General features: G+C 42.0%; 1 protein-coding gene across 1 annotated transcript; it reads right to left on the bottom strand.

The window, feature by feature from the left end:
* Positions 1-83: 83 nt before the first annotated feature.
* On the bottom strand, positions 84-16297 carry MEP1A (meprin A subunit alpha). The gene is made up of 14 exons (XM_013105110.5): positions 16171-16297; positions 16061-16085; positions 15913-15966; positions 14796-14836; positions 14607-14685; positions 14160-14277; positions 12385-12560; positions 8455-8676; positions 7622-7771; positions 4543-4758; positions 3184-3642; positions 1580-1753; positions 811-1018; positions 84-447 (listed from the first exon to the last, which is right to left on the bottom strand). Exons 1-14 carry the CDS (start codon positions 16237-16239, stop codon positions 300-302), a joined length of 2139 nt encoding a protein of 712 aa, XP_012960564.4. The 5' UTR covers positions 16240-16297; the 3' UTR covers positions 84-299.
* Between the last annotated feature and the right edge of the window lie 2176 nt (positions 16298-18473).

Genomic DNA, 18473 nt, shown 5'->3' with positions numbered 1-18473 from the left:
CAAATGAGTGTTGATATACTGATTTACCTATGAATTTTTACCCTTTAGATATCTTGGGTAGCTCTTGAAGGAACATTTCTAGATTCAGTGTATGAACTTTTATTAGACAACTGTTCAACATGATCTTTTTTAATTGCCAAGTCTCATGAAGTAAACAGCTGGCAAAATGCTGACAGAGCATTTCAACATCTCTGCGCTGGCTGGTCTTCTACAAGTTGTATTCATCATTTTTCACTGAAAACTGATGTTTGATGAACTATGGAAAAACACCAGACTTAGATTTATCCCTCTGCAGATCTTTATCTTCTAGCCATCATGGAAATGAGGACGATAGTTAAGACAATGGTTCCAGCAATTCCACCAATTGTCATTCCCAGGATGCTCCCATGGACCTGCATTGACTGACACCTCTCACCTGTAAAGAAGAAGGTTTGTCCTGATGGGCACCTGGGAAAATAAAGCACAGATTTATGTGAATTAGGAGTTTTGTCCTCCTCCGTAGGCCCACCTTGAGATCCCCACACTCACTCTTCTGGATTGGCAGTTCCCATTAGATGGGTTCACATCAAAATATCCCCACCTTGTTTGGAGGCTATGGACATCCTCTAAAATCACCACAGAAGCAGATTCTTTTGGGCGTCCCTTCTGGTCACTAACAGAAACTAGTCTCTGCAATTAAATATTTTGTTCCCACTGTTCTTTGAAAACACAGTGACACAGACCTTTGAGATCTGTAACTCTGAATACTTAGTAGCTGCACCATTTGGTTCAGAGGTAAGTCAGGGCAACCAGGGAGGAGGTCTGTGATACCTGCAGCTCGGTCTCCCTTTCACATTCACACAGACTCCATCATTCTGGCAAGGGTTTGGAACACACGGGTCTTGCTGATAAGGCAGCCAATCTTGAACGGGTTCCATATCCTGGAGAGCTCTCTTCTGCCTTTCAAAAGGGAAGCCTTCCATGACAGCAAATTGTTCTGATTGAACAGGGACTTCAGTATTATTGAGGTGAGTTAGATCTTTAAAAAATGGAAAGAGGTGAAAGATATCAGATAACCATGACTATTATTATACATAACATTCTTCATCCGAGAGGCTAGATTGGAGAGTACTGCTTGTCCATTTGTTCTTTACTGAGCTGCTGCCATACCATGGCAAGTTCTGTATATTTAAAGCACAAAGTAAAAAATAATACTAAAATTATAGCAACTAGTTAGCTAAATCAGTAACAGTCTGTGCTTTGGAAAATTGTGCCAAGTGTGGCTGTTCTGTTTGAAAATAAACAAAACAGGAACAGCCTTTTAGGATGGTTCAAAGCTTAGAATTAACATAGCTACTGGTTAGGGTGCTAAGAAGTGAATCTTCAATAAATCCATGCCATTTAGATTCCTCTGAGCTTAAACACTTCAGCCAACATCACCCACTTGAAACTAAAACACAAAAATGCTTTTCAAAGTTGATCCCCATTAGAAGAGAAGATGGCTCAGGGACAGGTGGCGATAGTAATGTGAATGAGTAAAAAGGGATAGAAAGGATCAACAATTTGCACTTGCAAAGAGAATCAAGAAAATGGTCGTTACCATTAAATTCTGCAAAAATAATCAGGTCATCATTTTTCAGAAAGCTTCTACGTTTCAGCTGGCTGTGGGAGATGAAGCTGTTCCACCCCCAGTCTACAGTTCTATAGCAATTGCATGAGCTATCAAATTTTCCAGTTGTAGATGGTTTCCCCCATATTATGGTTCCATTACTACCTGCAAAGAGAATATGAGTGGCAAATAAGAACTGCAAAGTTCTGCAGCCTAGAGCTATGACAACTTTTTTTTTTTTTTTTTTCTGTGTTACAATGTTAAACGGGATTTATGCTGCAAAATCAAGTTCAGGGCTCAGATATGCAAACAAATCACGGGGGGCTGACAAATGATGTCAGCAGATGCTTAGAAATGGTCTGTGTGAGACCTTAGAAATGGTCTCTCTAAATCTATGTGAGGGAATTTAAATTCACAACTCCCCTTTAATTGAGGACTGACCAAACACAAATTACCTCCTTGCTTTCATCAGCTAAGAGCTCCCACCTGCATGAGGACACCCCCTCATCATCTTTTAAGTACCTATGGTTGAGAGTCTGGCAGATTTTGTTCATGGCTGTGGTTCTGTTAAACATATTCATACCCAAGGTTTAAAATATCCTGCTGAAAAAACATGTACCAAATTTCCACTGAAAAATGTGAGGAGGGATGGAGACTAATCTTTGGTATTTCACACTGTAGCAAATTCAATACTGTCCCATACTTATTTCTTTGAATGACCACATCCATGCGGAGTCCTAGGGCTGGACATGGAACTGTGATGCAACATGCTATATAAATGTGGAGCTAAAATGTAGCCTGTGTCTGAAAGAGTCTTCAGTCTGCATCAAGCAAAGCAAAATTGGTGTCAGATGCTGCAGACTGATCTCATAGGTGTTGTCAGGTATTTTGTTTTATTTTACAGCTACAGTGTGGAACTTCTGTATTCAGACTGTGTATGTTCAAGTTATATCAAGCCCCAAAAATATAGTTGTAGCTTAAATTATTGTTGGATGCAATGGAATAAAGCACTCTACTGGCATTATGTTGTCCTGTGGTGGCAAATCACAGGCAGAATGGGAATTGCCAGCTCCTCGGCATAGGAGAACTCTCTACAAGTCTGTTATAAGGGGTAATGGTTTTAAAATAAAAAAGGGTGGATTTTGATTAAATACTAGGAATTCTTTACTATGAGGGTGGCAAAGCCCTGGTACAGGCTGCCCAGAGAAGTTGTGGATGCCCCATCCCTGGCAGTGCTCAAGGCCAGGCTGTATGGGATTTGGGCAGCCTGGGCTGGTGGGAGGTGTCCCTGCACATGGCAGAGGTTGAGACTTTAAGGTCCCTTCCAGTTCAAACAGCTTTATGATTCTACGATATTATTTAGAGTCAATCTCAGATATACCAGTGATTAATCGTAGTAACAACCTTCTATGTGTTGGTTTTTTTTTTTTTTGCATCAGATGATCTTTTGAGATAGGAACTATGAGTCATAAACAGAAAAATGCCCCAAACTGGAAAATGAAGTCAAAGTTGCCCAGCTCTGGCTCCTGCACTGTCCTGTGACTCAGATTCTTTGGCTTTCATTTCCACCGTTCCTCCAGGCAAATAACACTTACCTGATATAACCTGGTCTTTATTTGTGGTGAAACTTCTGCTTGAAGACATCCTTTTCAAGATGTCAGGGTCCTGGTCCAGCACTGTGAGCATGGCTTGGCGGTTCAGAGCTGGCCACTCTAGAACAGCATCATTCTCTCCACTGCACAAATGAAAGGCAATGCGAGTGTAGCCACTGGTGCTGGATTGGGGATACAAACTTATGCCATAAGCATAACCCTCAGGACTGTAAAACCGAGGACTTTGAATAACGTCTCTTGATGGGTTTTCAAGGATTTGACTGAAATTCCGAATGACCCACACAGCTGTGGGACAGGGGGTCTCCGTCAGTGTGACATCGTCAATAATGATCCCGCCAGATGAATCGTTGGGGTTTCCCTTTAGTCCTTGAAAGAGGTATCGGAACTTCTTCTGAGCACTGAGGGTTACATGGGCGATTTTCCAGTTATGGTCATTATCCGCTTTTGTGAAAGGAAGGCAAAACATTGACATCAGCAAGATATTCTGAAGCAGCTTATTCCTAGGTAGCTATTCCAGCTGTATTTTTAGACAACTTGACCTCTCACAGAGTCATGAAGACTGGAAGTCTTAAGTGGGTATTATGATTATTTTATGCTTACATTGCATTATCATCAAATTGCTTTGGACACATTGTACTAGGAACTCTTCACACATTAGTGAATGCTAAGTCTTTAGTATAAAGAGCAGCATGCTAAATACCAAGACATAGGAAGTGGATGGGGATCAGTGACCCATCGTGTTAGAATGGACTGTTATGGCCACTTTTTCATGGACTTGTCCTTCCCTGCAAAATGCAGTAGCTTGATAAAGGCAGTTGATCACAGGTCTTGGGTTTTGACAGCAAAAATGTTTACTGATGCAGTGGCTGAATTTGTGCTATTTAGCAAAATCACCCGAAGTGGGAACTCGGTTCACATTTCCAAAGTTACATATACTTTTCTATTTGCAGACGTATAAAAAAATCAGGCTGGGGTTTCTAATGTCTAAAGAAGAGCACAGGTATTCCTAATCTTTAAAGATGAGCTGCTCACTGTCAGATCATACTATAGCCAATGAAGATCTAGCCAATGATCTCCAGCAGTTTGGGGTCCCTCCCTTCACTGAGCATAACATAACATTGTTAGATTAGGAACATCGGGACTTCTGCTGTGGAACACTTAAATTACATAATCACAACCCATGGATTCACTGCTAAATGTGAATAATAAATATTGCATAATACCAAAATCCTTAGGTGGACTGCAACATACTCTCCTGGTAGCTTAAGAAAAATGCTTTGATTTCTAAGCCAACTTTTCCTTCCCAAAAGTTCTATATATTCCTCTCATTTCTAGAATTACCCTGAAAGGTTTGAATTTTCCTCATCGTGCGAACATCTCCAGTCCCATCATCTTCCTTAAGCCAGATGATCAGCTTGTCAGAAGGGCTTCCTGTGATCTTATAGAAGAACTGGAGGCACTGTTGAGTTCTCTTGGGATAAAGGATTCGAGACTCCAGGACTGCTGCCTCCTCTGCATTTCCAGAGCTGGTGTCAAAGTACATGAAGTAGCCAGCATCTGTGAAAAAAAAGTGTAGAGCATCAACATCTCTTTCCACCTTTCCTGCTACCTGCACGGTATATATTTATCATTTCAACTCCACTCTTTCAGTAGGCATAAGTGTAGAAGCTAACATAAATAGTAGAGGAAACAGTGCATAATAACCATGCAGACTGGGGTACAAAGTAGTTTAGGACTAGTAGGGCTAATAGTTTAGCATATATATGGAACTCATTGCCAGCAAAACTACTGCCAGTTTTGCATTAGTTGGTCTAGCTGGAAGTTGGATGCCTCAGGAATGTCAGAGATGAGACAGAAGATTCAGTACTGACAGCAAGTAACTAGCAGATTTATCTTTTACTTGATTTATACTGAAGATAATCCAAAGATGAGATCTTGGAGATCGTATACTTTATTACCTTATAAAGAGTAAAATAATTTCTTATCAGTGATAAAGATAACAAAAAAGGTTTTGGCACTGACCTAGCACTTTCTTGACCTTGAGCAGAGATAAGGTCTATAAGTAACTTGTCCAAAGACATTTGAAAACTCAGCTTCTCGGGTTGAGCAAATTGGGCAAAAAAGAATTTCTGTCCCTCTAGTTTAATTTCCTACTAAGTTTCTCTGAAGTTATCTTTAGATTTGAAGTATCTACTTTTCTCCTTATGTGTACAAGGAATTAAGCATCTCCACAAATGTCATGAACTTGTCACATCTTATCTGTATTGCATTGCTCTTCAGTTACCCATTACAGTCTGTGATTAGATTAAACAGTGAAATTCTCTCAGCTGCTATGGGAAAGCCTCCTCTGCTGGGGGCAGGTTCCTTGGATTCTTGTGGTTTTAGCTAACAGTTGGCTTATCATCAGTTAAACCTGCGCCTGCATAAATGCAGTACAGCCACCTGCATCATCAGTGGAGCTACTAGAGCTGTTCTGTCTGTTACATTTGCTCTAACCATGTCAAGGCAACATTTTCCTTTACCATTAGGACATGGTAACAATGTTTTGAAATCATATCCATAGAAACTTTGCCAAAGATCCTGAATTGCTTTATGCACATATGTAAAAAATTGCTGTTAAGTTAAATTAATGTTAAATTGAAGTACAGTTGCTGCTGCTTCAAGTGGGAAACAAGACTGTGAGCCTTATTCAGGTGCCTGACTTTGTTGTTGAGCTTATTGTGGTATCAAAGCCCCAGATGATCCCGACTCTACCTCCTTCTTGATAAGAAAGTGAAATAAAAGCAACAGAAAGCATCTATGGCAGTTAGGATATGGCCTCAGTAGACTTCAGCAACAGGATAGATGGATCAATACAGAGCCAGGCTGCCAGTTCCTCTCTACATTTTAGGCTGTACTTTCCCTCCTTTATTTTAGCCAGTAATAAGTCAATGCAAGAAGTCACACTGTTTGGGCAAAATACAATCCATCTCTGTTAGGAAACCAAAATTAGGTCCCACCTGAGATGGCTGCAGAAGCAATTCTCCAAAAATGTCTACATTCCTGATGGAGTCAAAGAGCCTTTGAAGGCCTCTGAAAAGAGAGGCACTCCCTACTCAAGCAATTCATTTTGGCACTCTGGAGATCTTCAGAGACACCTAGCCCTCTCTGTTAACTCTTCAGGAAACATCAGTACTCATTTTGCACAAAGTCACAAGATGTTAAAGCATAAGTGCAAGCTAAGTGCTTACTTTGGACAGATTGGATTTTACCCAACAATATCAAAAAACTCAGCTGAATTCTTCTTTTTCATTTACAATTATACAATGGGGAAAAAAAAAAAAAAAAAAAAAAAAAGAGCAAAAGACAGAAAAAAGACAGATGAGGATTAGAAGCATGTACTTATAGACACTGTCAGATGGTCTTCTTGAGTTATATTGCATTCTCAGACCTGACTGACAACCACCAGCATTACAAGTGCTTAAGGATCTCTTCTCTTCAGTGGCAGGGTCACATTAGGGGACAGTCTCCTCCTGTTTACATCAAGTCAAGCTTTGCCTTTTTTGAAAAGCAACAAAGCACAACTGAATGCACTTTAGGCCACAATTCCTTCACCCTGAACTTAGGCAAAATATACCAAAGTCACTTTTTTTCTTTTTTAAAGTCTGTTGCAGGTTTCCATGTCTAAATAACAACAAATCAGGCTTTTGCTTTTCAGAACTGTCTGTTGGGACTTAATCTTTATTCTCATTTGTAAGCTAGCCACCTGTAACCCTCACTGGGACTCACTCCACCCTGCTTGGGATTTTCTTCCTGTGAAAAATGGCAAAAATAGCATGTTAAAAACAAAATTATCCCTAGACTCCTATCATAAAAAAAGCACTGTAACTTTCTTCCTTCTCCAAAGCCAGCACTCCTCAAACTTAACTTATCATTCACTTTCCAAACATGTTTATGAGTAGCTTATGGGTGCTATTCCATTCTTATCATGGAGCAACATAATTCTTACTCAGACTTTGGAAGCTGCAGTAAATCCCTTTCCAGGTTATATCAACAGTCCTCGGGTTAAGATTGTTCTTTGTCCCCTCTTATATTGCTGGAGTGGAGAACATTCCACTATGCTTTAAAAGCTTAATGAAAGCAGTGGTGCAACCATAAGCTCAGACCCACAGTGCCAAGACAAGTGCAAAGAAAAACGGTGCTTTGCTTAATGTGAAACATTACAAATAGGTGTTTTCTGTGTAGTCTTCTAAATATGATCGTTTAATAATGTGTTTTCCGAGTAGCCAGTGCTGGGTTTTCTGAACAGGTGAGCACAATGACAGGTTCAGAGAAGTTGTTAAAGGTGCTGTATTTAAAGCGCATAGCCCAGCACAGACATGCACAAGATACCATTGCTACTGCTAACTCCTTCTCCATAGGAAAATGTTTGTTACTTTACCACTGCAGCGCCCAGAAACTGTGTGGTCTTCCTGCCCTGCAGCACTGCTCTGCTGATGGACCCAGTCTTGGTCATCTCTGGTGCTCTGAATCATGCCACAGATATTTTCAAGCTCAAAAGAACACTGATCCAAAAACGTGTGAGTTGAAGCTGAAAAAAAAAATGCACACATGGTTATCTCCGAAGTATTGTATCATTTAAAAGAAAACTGGAGTATTTCTGCTCTAATTTTAGTGCTTGTTTTGGTTTATTTATACTAGTATAGACATCATGTAGTGACAGCCCAAACCCCAGCAATCACAATCTGCTTGATGAGCATCCACTTGAAGCAAAGTCCAGCAAGCCACCTTAGGCAGGTTCAGCAGAGTTTGCCTGCACTTCTAATGGCAGATCCACAGGGACAATAACTTGTTGCTGACAATCACACCTGGTGATAACATCTTCAACCAGATCAGCAACCAGCTGATGGAGTGTCAGACTCTAGAATCAGCCAATCCCAGGTGCAAAATGATCTAATTAAGACTGAACATCAGTAAAAGAGGACAAAGTACATTGCCTTCACCTCACAGCAGAGGCGTAATGAAATTGCTCACGTACCAGCAAACAACCACATGTCTAAGCCCCTAGGAGCATCATGGAAGAAAATGTGCATAACCCGACTTTTGTTGAGTAACTGTTAAGTAACTTTTATAAATGCAAGCAGTTAGCAGAGCCAAAGAGAGGGACGAGAAGGGAGTAAACAGTTTGGGTCTCTGCACCACAGTGCCCCTTCAATACTGCTTCAAGAGCAGCTGAGAAGTATAACCATTTGTCATGGTTAAATTATGACTTACTGCAGTTATACATGCGATTAAGTCTTTCCAGGTCGATGGCACTGAAATCTAGACGTTGTCCAATTATGTCATTGAATGCTGGTATCTTCGTTGTGATTGTGGGGATACTGTCATTTTTGTTAAAGGAGTACGGTGCATAGTGCATCACTGATTCGTAGTCATAGGGAGTGTTCAGGTCAGTGATGTAGCTGTCATCATACTTCAGAAAGTTGTGTTCTCTGTCTGGTAAAAGAACAGAAAAGTTTTTCATCTCACAGATCAATTGGAAAGGAAATGTTTTTTAGCATGGCCCCTTGAATGCAGTTTTATGAGGCAGAATTGATCTACCTGATAGCAATTACTTTAGGATAAAATACTCAAATGTAGCAAGATTGGTTTATGAAGTAATTTTGACAACAAAGCATTGTCTTTAGATTGCAGTTTTGCATCCTCATATGACTTCAGTAGCTTCGAAGTCAAATATCAATGAGCTGTAAAGAACAATGTAAAGGAGATCAGATTAGATGGTCTAATGGTAAGCATCCTGAAGGACTAAACTTAAGGATTAATGTACTTCATTCCAGAGCCTGTGAATATTGATGCAAAAGTTTCCCAGAATATTAGATCACATAAGAACAAGGAGGAGTCCTGGAGCTTTTTACTTCCTAAGGAGCCAGGTATGGCAGTCCTGGATTGCCCCCAGGCTCTGGTCTCCTTTGTAGCAAAGGGCACATTAGGAATCTGTGAAAAAAAAATAGTTTGTTTTACCCTAGATTGATTATATTGCTCTGGTATTGGTATGGAGATGTCTCTTGGAAACATGTGTCTCAAAGACTCTTGGTGAAATCATTTGTTCTTAGAAAAAAATTTTCATTATGAAGGTGTCTAATGGGACAGGAAGAGGGAGCCATTTCACATACTTTGGCATGGAAGTAAATAAAGAAAGATTCCTAGCATTTCCAATCACAAATAATGTTTTCAGTATATCTGGCATTTTCCCTCTGAGAAGAAACAGCACATGGCTGCACTCAGTGGATAATTACAGCTTCTCTGTGTATCAGCTGCCCTTCCTTGCAGCTGCATTCTTGGCACAAAGGTCTTCAGTCCAAGGCTTGAGATTGTATAAGGGCTTGAGTTTATTTTCTTGCAGGTATCTGAATTGCACCTTTAATCAAAAATAGTAAGAATCTTGATAATTACATGCTATTGCTTTTTATAGCTGGAGACAAAACCTTGGCAGTACACAGGCATGTGTAACGTTTTTCAGATCATTACCAGGCAAAGGGTAACTTCCATTTGTTTTTAGAAGATACAAACCATACAGTGAGGAGGCAGTTTCATTTCTTAGGCTCTCCTGTGTGTTTTCTCTGAAATCTTATAGGTTTATCATCTTTTCTATCAATAGCAGCCTGAACAGGGGATCTCTTCTCTAGCCAGCAGCTATCTGCATTGAAGTCTGTGAAAATGCATTATGGCCAAAAGTGTTACCATGCTATTAAATTTGGTTTACAGATCACTAATGCAGGGATAGATGGACACACATATATACATGGCACAATCATATCAGCCTTATTTCCTTTTAGAGGAGCAGATATTACTGCAAATTGAGGTGAACTAAACCAAAACCCCAGACTGAAGGGCACTGCACAAATCCAGCCTTGATAGATATTTTTTTTTACGGTCTAGAATTTTGTGCCTTTCTCTGTAACGTGGTAAATCCTGTCCGTGCTGACCCCAACAACACAGAGGAATTCATACTGATACAAACTCATACTGATGCAACCATCTACAAGCAGTTAGATGGAGTATGGCCCAAAACTGTATATTTTGGCAAAAAATGCCTGTCTGACTTTTAAGGGCGGTCTCTGTTCAAGGTGGAAGGTATATGTGATGGTCCTAGTTGCAGGCTAGCATAGTGTTTATGTTTCTGACATATAACATGGCTAAATCCAACACAAGGTCAGCAAATAAACCTTTCTATTCTGTCTCTAATCATTTAGTTCTTTCAAAGGGCTTCAGTAGAAGTTTTCTACTTAAGAAATTTGCCTAACTGGAAAATGAAAGCTTAGAGTATGGATAGAAATGTACACAGTATATAGGAGTTGACTGTAATGGTATCAGCCCAGATCCAGAGCTTCATTCAGAGTAGTAATAAAAAAACATAATCTGTATTGTTTTTCTGTTGTTCCACATTTGTGGCCACTTAATACACCACAGACAATCTCTCAATTCATCTTTGTAGCCCTCCTCTGGACTTACTCCAGCAGCTCCATATCCCTCTTGTATTGGGGAGCCCAGAACTGGACACAGTACGCCAGGTGAGGCCCCACCAGGACTGAGTAGAGGGGCAGGATCACCTCCCTCGACCTGCTGGCAACACTCCTCTGCATGCACCCCCAGATCCTGTTGGCCTTCTTGGCCACAAGGGCACACTGCTGGCTCATGGTCATCCTGCTGTCCACCAGGACCCTCAGGTCCCATTCTGCAGAGCTGCTCTGCAGCAGGTCAGCCCCCAGCCTGTGCTGTTTCTTGGGGTTATTCCTCCCTAGGTGCAGGACCCAGCACTTGCCCTTGTTGAACTTCATGAGGTTCCTCTTGGCTCATCTCTCCAGCCTGTCAAGGTCCCTCTGAATGGCAGCACAGTCCTCTGGGGTATCAGCCACTCCTCCGAGCTCTGTGTTGTCAGCAAACTTGCTGAGGATGCACTCCATAAAAGTCAGAATCCAGATACTATTACTAACATCATCAACTTCATCACCTTGACTTGAGCTGAGACCTAATTAGTAGTAAGGTGATTTGTTTTCAGGGCTGCTGATAGCAATAAAAATCATGGTCTGCAAGATCAACAGACACATTCCTGCTCAGCCACCACAAGAGACAGCATGCAGAGGGCAGAGACAAGTAGGAATGCACATGGCCATTCAGCTGGGAGCAATTCAAAATATCATATAATGCACTTGGATGTCAGCAGAAACTGCTTGTACCAGCAGTTTTTATCTATCCAAAAGATAACACGATGTTCCCTGAATCCTGTTACTTTCTGAAAAGCCTTTTGCATGTATTTTTAACTTCTATGCAAAAATATTGAGTGCATTACTCTGGAAACTTAAGTAATCTGGCTTCCACATAGAGCATGAGTGATGGCAGGGCAACTTTGCTGCACTGGCATCTCAAAGCATCACCGTTGGGAACCAGAGTTTATACTTCATGTCTTTGCTAGCATGCCTTTTGGAACTTGATGTAGACTCCCATTCACTCTTTTCCAGAAAAATATTTGATCAAAAAGTAGTACAGAACCAGCCCTCACAGAAGACAGAAGCAGAGACTTCCAAGGGGGACTGTGGAGACTCAGAAAGCCACTGAATCTGATGGAGTTAAACCTGAAAGCAAGTATCTGCCAGAGACATTGGGCAGTGGAGAGCAAGGTAGAACCGTATTTTATGTGTCCTATCTGATCTGATCACTTTGAGGCTTCTTTATGTACAAAGTAGATCTTTCCAGTCCCTGGAAAATCTCAAGCTCCGAGTATAAAAACTGTTTTAGATTTTGGAGAACCCTTCATTAAAGAGCCACCTCGAAACTCAGAACATGTCGGGGTCCCAAAACACCCTCCCAGTAAGCTTACGATTTGTAATTATGTGGCAAGAGAAAATAGATCCTTAGAGAGGGGAAGTGATGTGCTCAAAATCAGGGAGCAAACCAGTTGTGGAGCCAAGGGGTAACGGTCCTCAGACTTCCAAGCAGATTCTCTCTCCTACAGCCTTCGACAGTCTCTGCCCTTTCCCCAGGGAATTTGTATCAAAATCTAGTTACAGACTGATTTACAGGGTCCTCTGGGGTGACCTAGTGTCTCTAAGTCATATCTTTAAGCAAGTTTTCAAATATGTTGGGGGAAGAAAGATACTTATAATCCTGCACTTTAGAAAATCTGACTTGATGTTCAAAACCAACCTGCAAGAATTTCATCCCACCAGATTGTCACATAGTCATCTCGGTCCATCCTTGACTGCTCATGGTAAAATCCCAAAGCGTGCAGGATCTCATGTTCTACAACTGCTTTGTAGTCACACCCTGCCCCAATAGAGAGGTTCTGTCCAGTCTGCAGGTCCCCCACCATGGACCAACACCTGAGAAAGAGAGAGGTCTTACTGTCAGATAGCGTCCTCTTCTTTGCGTTTAAGTTCTGTCTGCTCACTTTAAATGCAAACTATATTATAGCACTATAAATATTTCTTTAAGTACTGACCAAGTACCTAAATATCTATAGGTACTCTACCCTGAAGGTAAACTAAGCTTCAAAAACCATACTCAGTGGGTACTGAAAACAGAGCTTGAGCCTGTGGTGTCTTCAATAGCTGCTGCCAAGGAGTTTCTGGTACTAGGCTCTTCAGCAGCAACTTGCCAAAAATCATGGTTTACATTTTTTTAGGACACATATCTGAATATCAAGGCAGAGCAAAGGGCAGAAATATAAGTGTCTACATGCTTTATAAAGGTTGGGAGAACATGAAACATTCACAGCTGATATAATGAGATTTTTGTCCTTTTCTAGTTCTCTTTAACAGTGTGTTTAGATATAGGAAATAATAGCAATAGTACAATAAATTGTCTTCCCACAGTTTTTTGTTGTTTGTTTGTTTTTTACCTTTCTTACACAGATTTCAAAATCTAAATTCTGGTTATTCACATTCTTGGTATGTTAAGAGGGTGTGCTTTGGGGTCACCTCATCCACTATGGATATAAAACAACCCTAGGTTGGAAAGTGGGAGCAGTTGAAGAAAACCCAGCAATAATAGGATTCCCCTCATCAAAGAGTAGCCATCCTAACATTAAATGCCCATTTCAAGTTCCTCATCTGAATGTCACAGAATCACACGATCACAGAACTGTAGGGGTTGGAATGGACCTCAAGAGATCATTGGGTCCAATCCACCTGCCAAAGCAGGTTCCCTAGAGCAGGTTGCCCAGGTAGGCGTCCAGGCAGGCCTTGGATATCTTCAGAGAAGGAGACTCCACAACCTCCCTGGGCAGCCTGTCCCAGAGCTCCGTCACCCTCACTGAGAAGTTCTTTTGCATGTTGGTGTGGAACTTCCTGTGCTCAATTTTGTAGCTATTGCCCCTTGTCCTGTCCCCACAAATCACTGAAAAGAAGTTGGCCAAATCCCTCTGCCCCCCACACCTCAGGTATTTATACACATTGATGAGATCCCCTCTCAGTCTTCTTTTCTCCAGGCTGAGCAGACCCAGGTTTCTCAGCCTTTCCTCACAGGGAAGATGCTCCAGGCCCCGTATCATCTTTGTGGCCCTCTGCTGGACTCTTTCCAGGAGATCCCTGTCTTTTTTTGTACCAGGGAGCCCAGAACTGGACACAGTACTCCAGGTGAGGCCTGACCAGGGCAGAGTAGAGGGGGAGGATCACCTCCCTTGACCTGCTGACCACACTCCTTTTAATGCACGCCAGGATCCCATTGGCCCCCTTGGCCACCAGGGCACACTGCTGGCTCATGGTCAACCCATCATCTACAGGCTGTCCTCTGTCCTCTGCAGTCAGCAGAGGGAGGCAGCTGCTTCCAAGCTGGATCTAAGGTGGGTTACTTTTGTGGTGGCCTCTTTTTCTCTACTGACAACAAACTTAGACTAAACTTTCAGACTGCTGAAGTCAGATTAAATGAATTTTCATTTGATTCTACACAGCAGAGCTACACATAAATTGATATAACCTTACCCGCTTCCTTTTATAAAGAATATGTAGGTTTTCTCTCCTTCATATGGCTTGAAGTCAATGCAAGACTTAAGACGGAACATCTCAAATGCCTGGAGAATAACTCCTTTGGCATTCAGATCTGGAAAACATGTCAACAACAAAGCACCTCTAAGACACAGCATATCATTCACCCCAGCGAGGTAATACACACAGACTTGTGCATGGGACCAAAAGAAAAAAAATGATTTAAAACAAAAGTAATTGTATTTGATTAAAATATGTTTTGTTATGATAGCTGTAGGGAAAAAATGATATTGGTGTAAAGGAACAATCTGGTTATTTGTGAATTTTACCGTGAAAGAACCAGATTGGGAAAAAAAAAAAAAAAAAAAAAGTAAAATTTTTATCACAGTGACTCCAGTGCAAACAAGGATTGGAGTTAAAATTTGAATAAAATATTTGCATTACCTAGGTCATTGCCCAGAATATAGGGAATGGGGAAGTTCCATCTGTAGCTCTCATTTCTTATGGCATTTCGCTGCTGTTTCTGAAAAGGGAATTAACAGCTGGTGATACAGCTGCTGTGTGGAGATGGGCTGATTTGTACCAAAAATACAATTAGGTCAAATGCTAGCTATAAAGTTTTTAATTACTTACAGGGAGCATGATATCACCCTGAAAGAGGTCCAGTCCAGCAGCTGAAAAGAAATTTAATGAAAGGTAATGTAAATGGGCTATAAAATACATCAAAGAAATATTTTAACTCAAAAGCCATAGTGAGCCTACTCACACAAAGTTACATCCACAGGCACTTATAGAAAATAAAGACAGTCTAGCCTTAGCTTCAACTCAATATTTACTACTCAGCAATATCTGTATTTTTGATGGCAGAAATCTGGTGACATTGATTATCTGTGTCTAGTTTTATAACCTCTTGCTTGCTGCCAGGCAGTGGCAACAGTCACACAATGAGACTGTTCTCTAAATAACATAGTAATATTGAGGAATGCATCAGGAAAAACATTGTTCAGTGCACCATCTAGAAGGATATATGGAAATTTGCACTAGAGGACATTAAAAAAAGTAGAGGAAGACTGTACAATGGGTTGTGTCTTTTTCCTAGAGACTTTTCCCTAAGACTAAGCTATCTTAGGGAAAAGATACTTTACAAAAAGATACTTTACAAAAGATACTTTTAAAGAGATACTTTACAAAAAACATATAGAGATGGGGGGAGACTCTGGAGCCTTTCAGTTCATAAGATGTGTTACTTTCTTAACACCAGGCCAAACTTCAGAAGTAAAATGTGCCTGCATTCTTTGCTTACATAAAGTTGCAGTCTGTCTAGACCACAATTTCACCCACAAGAGACCTGAATCTTCAGCATTTTGCTCACAATATAGAACAGAACAGAACAGAACAGAACAGAACAGAACAGAACAGAATAGAGAGGAGTAGTTCAGTTGGAAGAGACTTTCAAAGGTCATCAAGTCCAACTGCCTGACCACTTCACAGGTAAGCAAAATTTAAAGTCTGTTATTAAGGGCATTTTGCAAATGCCTATTGAACACTGGCAGCCATGCAGCATCAACCACCTCTCTAAGAAGCCTGTTCCAGTCTTTGACCACCCTCACAATAAAGAAAATTTTCCTAATACCTAGTCTGATCCTCCCCTTGAGCAGCTTGGTGCCATTCCCATGCAACCTATCATTGGTCACCAGGGAGAAGGTACTGCTAGATTCAGGACTGGATGAGAATTTAGACATGAACTTACCCAAGTTTATGTCTGGAATATCTTTGGTTGTATCACCAGCGTCAGCATCTGCAGCTGCAAGACAGACAAAACACATGTTCAGATGTGGTGGTACACAGCAGGCAAAAGAAAATGCTACAAAACTCAAAACAGTTCACAGAGCACTTACTAGCTCCGCCAGAGAGATGCCCGACCTGAAAGAAAATAAAATACAGCCAGTATAAGCTATGGGATGTCTCTGGACTGAAAGGAGCCTGTAGAAATCAGGTTTCTACTTACAGAGACTGGAGTACAGTATGCATAACATAATAGAAGCACTAGGCAGAGCAGGAAGCTGCTGGAGCCCATTTTTGCAGTGGAAATGAAAGCTGGTCCCCCTCATCTCTTGCATTATATAGGGCATGCTGCTGAGCTTCCCACAGAAATCAGCCAACCGGCGTGGAACTTCCCACCTTTGTAACGTTATAAAAGCAAAATTTTCCTCCTAATGGCAGGTGATGGCATTGCTGTTATCATTTACCCAAGTCCACTTTGGAGGACTGCTGGAGAGGAATGTGATAACTTCCCGTGTTAAGGGCAGGTGGTGAAAGGCTCACACAGACTTTGTGTGAGAAGATCTCGATCTGGCCCAAGTCCCTGACTCCTTCCACTGTGTTTGTTATCTGTCAGCATTACAATCTCAGCAACACTGGAATGAAAGCCACGTGCTTAAGGAGAATTATTGAGTTTATTGCTCTCTAGCGATATTAGAATAAATTAATAATTAACATGGCATTGTAAAGATTAGAGATAGAAGAGATATGATTATGTATGTCTTAAGAGCACTTTCCCATGGCTGAACTAGTCCCAAGACAGATGGCACAGTGTAAAACATGCTAACCCTGCCCTCCGGAGCTTCAAATCACGTTTGAGACTAAAAACAAAATATCAGAGCGTTGTTTTCTGAACTAGAAAGTGCATGTACAAGGTCAAGATTTCATATGCAACACCTTCACATACATCAGTAGATTCCTGGTCTTCCAGCTTGATGCTCCGTTCTTTTCTAGTGTGTTTCAGGGAGGGAAAACTTCTGCCTCACACTTTGCTGTCTTCCAGAGGGGACATGGGTCAGGAAGGACTTACGGGCTAACTGAGAAAGGCTCCAGAAAGTTGCAGATTTCACATGGGCTCTGCATTAGTATTTCCCCAATGTATTGGGTTTACATGGCAAGCTTTTGGTAGCGGGGGAAAAACCAAAAAAAAAAAATAATAATAATAATAATAAAAAATAAATAAAATAAAATAAATAAAATAAAATAAAATAAAATAAAATAAAATAAAATAAAATAAAATAAAATAAAATAAAATAAAATAAAATACCTGCTGCACAACAGTAGCTGGGAGAGAAAAGTGAGAAGCAGCTCTGCAGCCCCCAGGTCTGTGCAGCAGGAGGGCAGGAGGCGCTCCAGGCATGCAGCAGTTCCCCTGTGGCCTGTGGAGAGGCCCCTGGTGGAGCAGGCTGTCCCCCTGCAGCCCACGGGTCCCACATGGAGCAGATCTCCACGCTGCAGCCCATGGAGGAGCCCCCGGTGGAGCAGGTGGATGTGGCCTGGAGGAGGCTGCGGCCCATGGAGAGCCCCCACAGGAGCAGGCCCCGGGCCGGAGCTGCCGCCCGTGGAGAGGAGCCTACGCAGGAGCAGGGGGTGTGGGGGGAGCTGCCGCCCACCCGTGGGGGACCCGTGCTGGAGCAGTTTACTCCTGGGGGATGGACCTTGTGGTATGGAGCCATGTGGGAGCAGTTCTTGAAGAGCTGCTGCTTGTGGGCAGTCCCCACAGGCTCAGTTTGGTAAGGACAGCATCCCGTGGGAGGGACCCTGCGTGGAGCAGGGGCAGAGAGGGACCCCGAAGGAATGGTGGAGAAGCATCAGGGACTGACCACAGCCCCCATTCCCCATTCCCCTGCACCACTCAAGGGGGAGGATGGAGAAGAGGGTGGATAGGGGGGAAGGTGTTTTTAGTTTGTTTCTCACTTTTCTATCTTGTTACCAATAGGCAATAAATTTCTTTAATCTCTCTATGCTGGGTCTGTTTTGCCTGTGATGATAAATGCTGAATGACCTTGCTGTCCTTTTCTCAGTCCTTGAGCCTTTTGAGTCGTATTTTGTCCCCCTTTCCCTTTGAGGAAGGGGAGTGAGAGAGCAGTTGTGGTGGAGCTCAGCTGCCCAGCTTCTCTGGGTGACCTGTGCCAGTGCCTCCCCACCCTCACAGTAAAGAATTTCCTCCTTATATATAATCTAAACCTACCCTCTTTCAGTTTAAAGCCATTCCCCCTTGTCCTATCCCCACATCCCCTGACAAAGGGTGCCTCCCCAGCTTTTCTATAGCCCTCTTTAGGCACTGTAAGGCCACTGTAAGATCTCCTTGGAGCCTTCTCTTCCCCAGGCTGAACAACCCCAACTCCCTCAGCCCGTCTTCACAGCAGAGGTGCTCCAGCCTCTGATCCTCCATGTGGTCCTCCTCTGGACCATCTCCAACAGGTCCATGTCCTGCTTGTGCTGGGGCCCCAAAGCTCAGTGCAGGGCTCCAGGTGGGGTCTCACGAGA

The sequence above is a fragment of the Anas platyrhynchos genome, chromosome 3 (genome assembly GCF_047663525.1).
Source record: "Anas platyrhynchos isolate ZD024472 breed Pekin duck chromosome 3, IASCAAS_PekinDuck_T2T, whole genome shotgun sequence".
In the NCBI taxonomy this organism is placed as follows: Eukaryota; Metazoa; Chordata; class Aves; order Anseriformes; family Anatidae; genus Anas; species Anas platyrhynchos.
This window is presented reverse-complemented; position numbering and strand designations above follow the sequence as displayed.

Coding starts and splice junctions, on each gene's coding strand:
- MEP1A (XM_013105110.5), bottom strand. CDS start 16,239: ATGGGCTCCAGCAGCTTCCTGCTCTGCCTAGTGCTTCTATTATGTTAT. Junction 16,086..16,170: donor CATACTGTACTCCAGTCTCT/GTAAGTAGAAAC, acceptor ATTTTCTTTCAG/GTCGGGCATCTCTCTGGCGG. Junction 12,561..14,159: donor TTCTTTATAAAAGGAAGCGG/GTAAGGTTATAT, acceptor TCTCTTTCTCAG/GTGTTGGTCCATGGTGGGGG.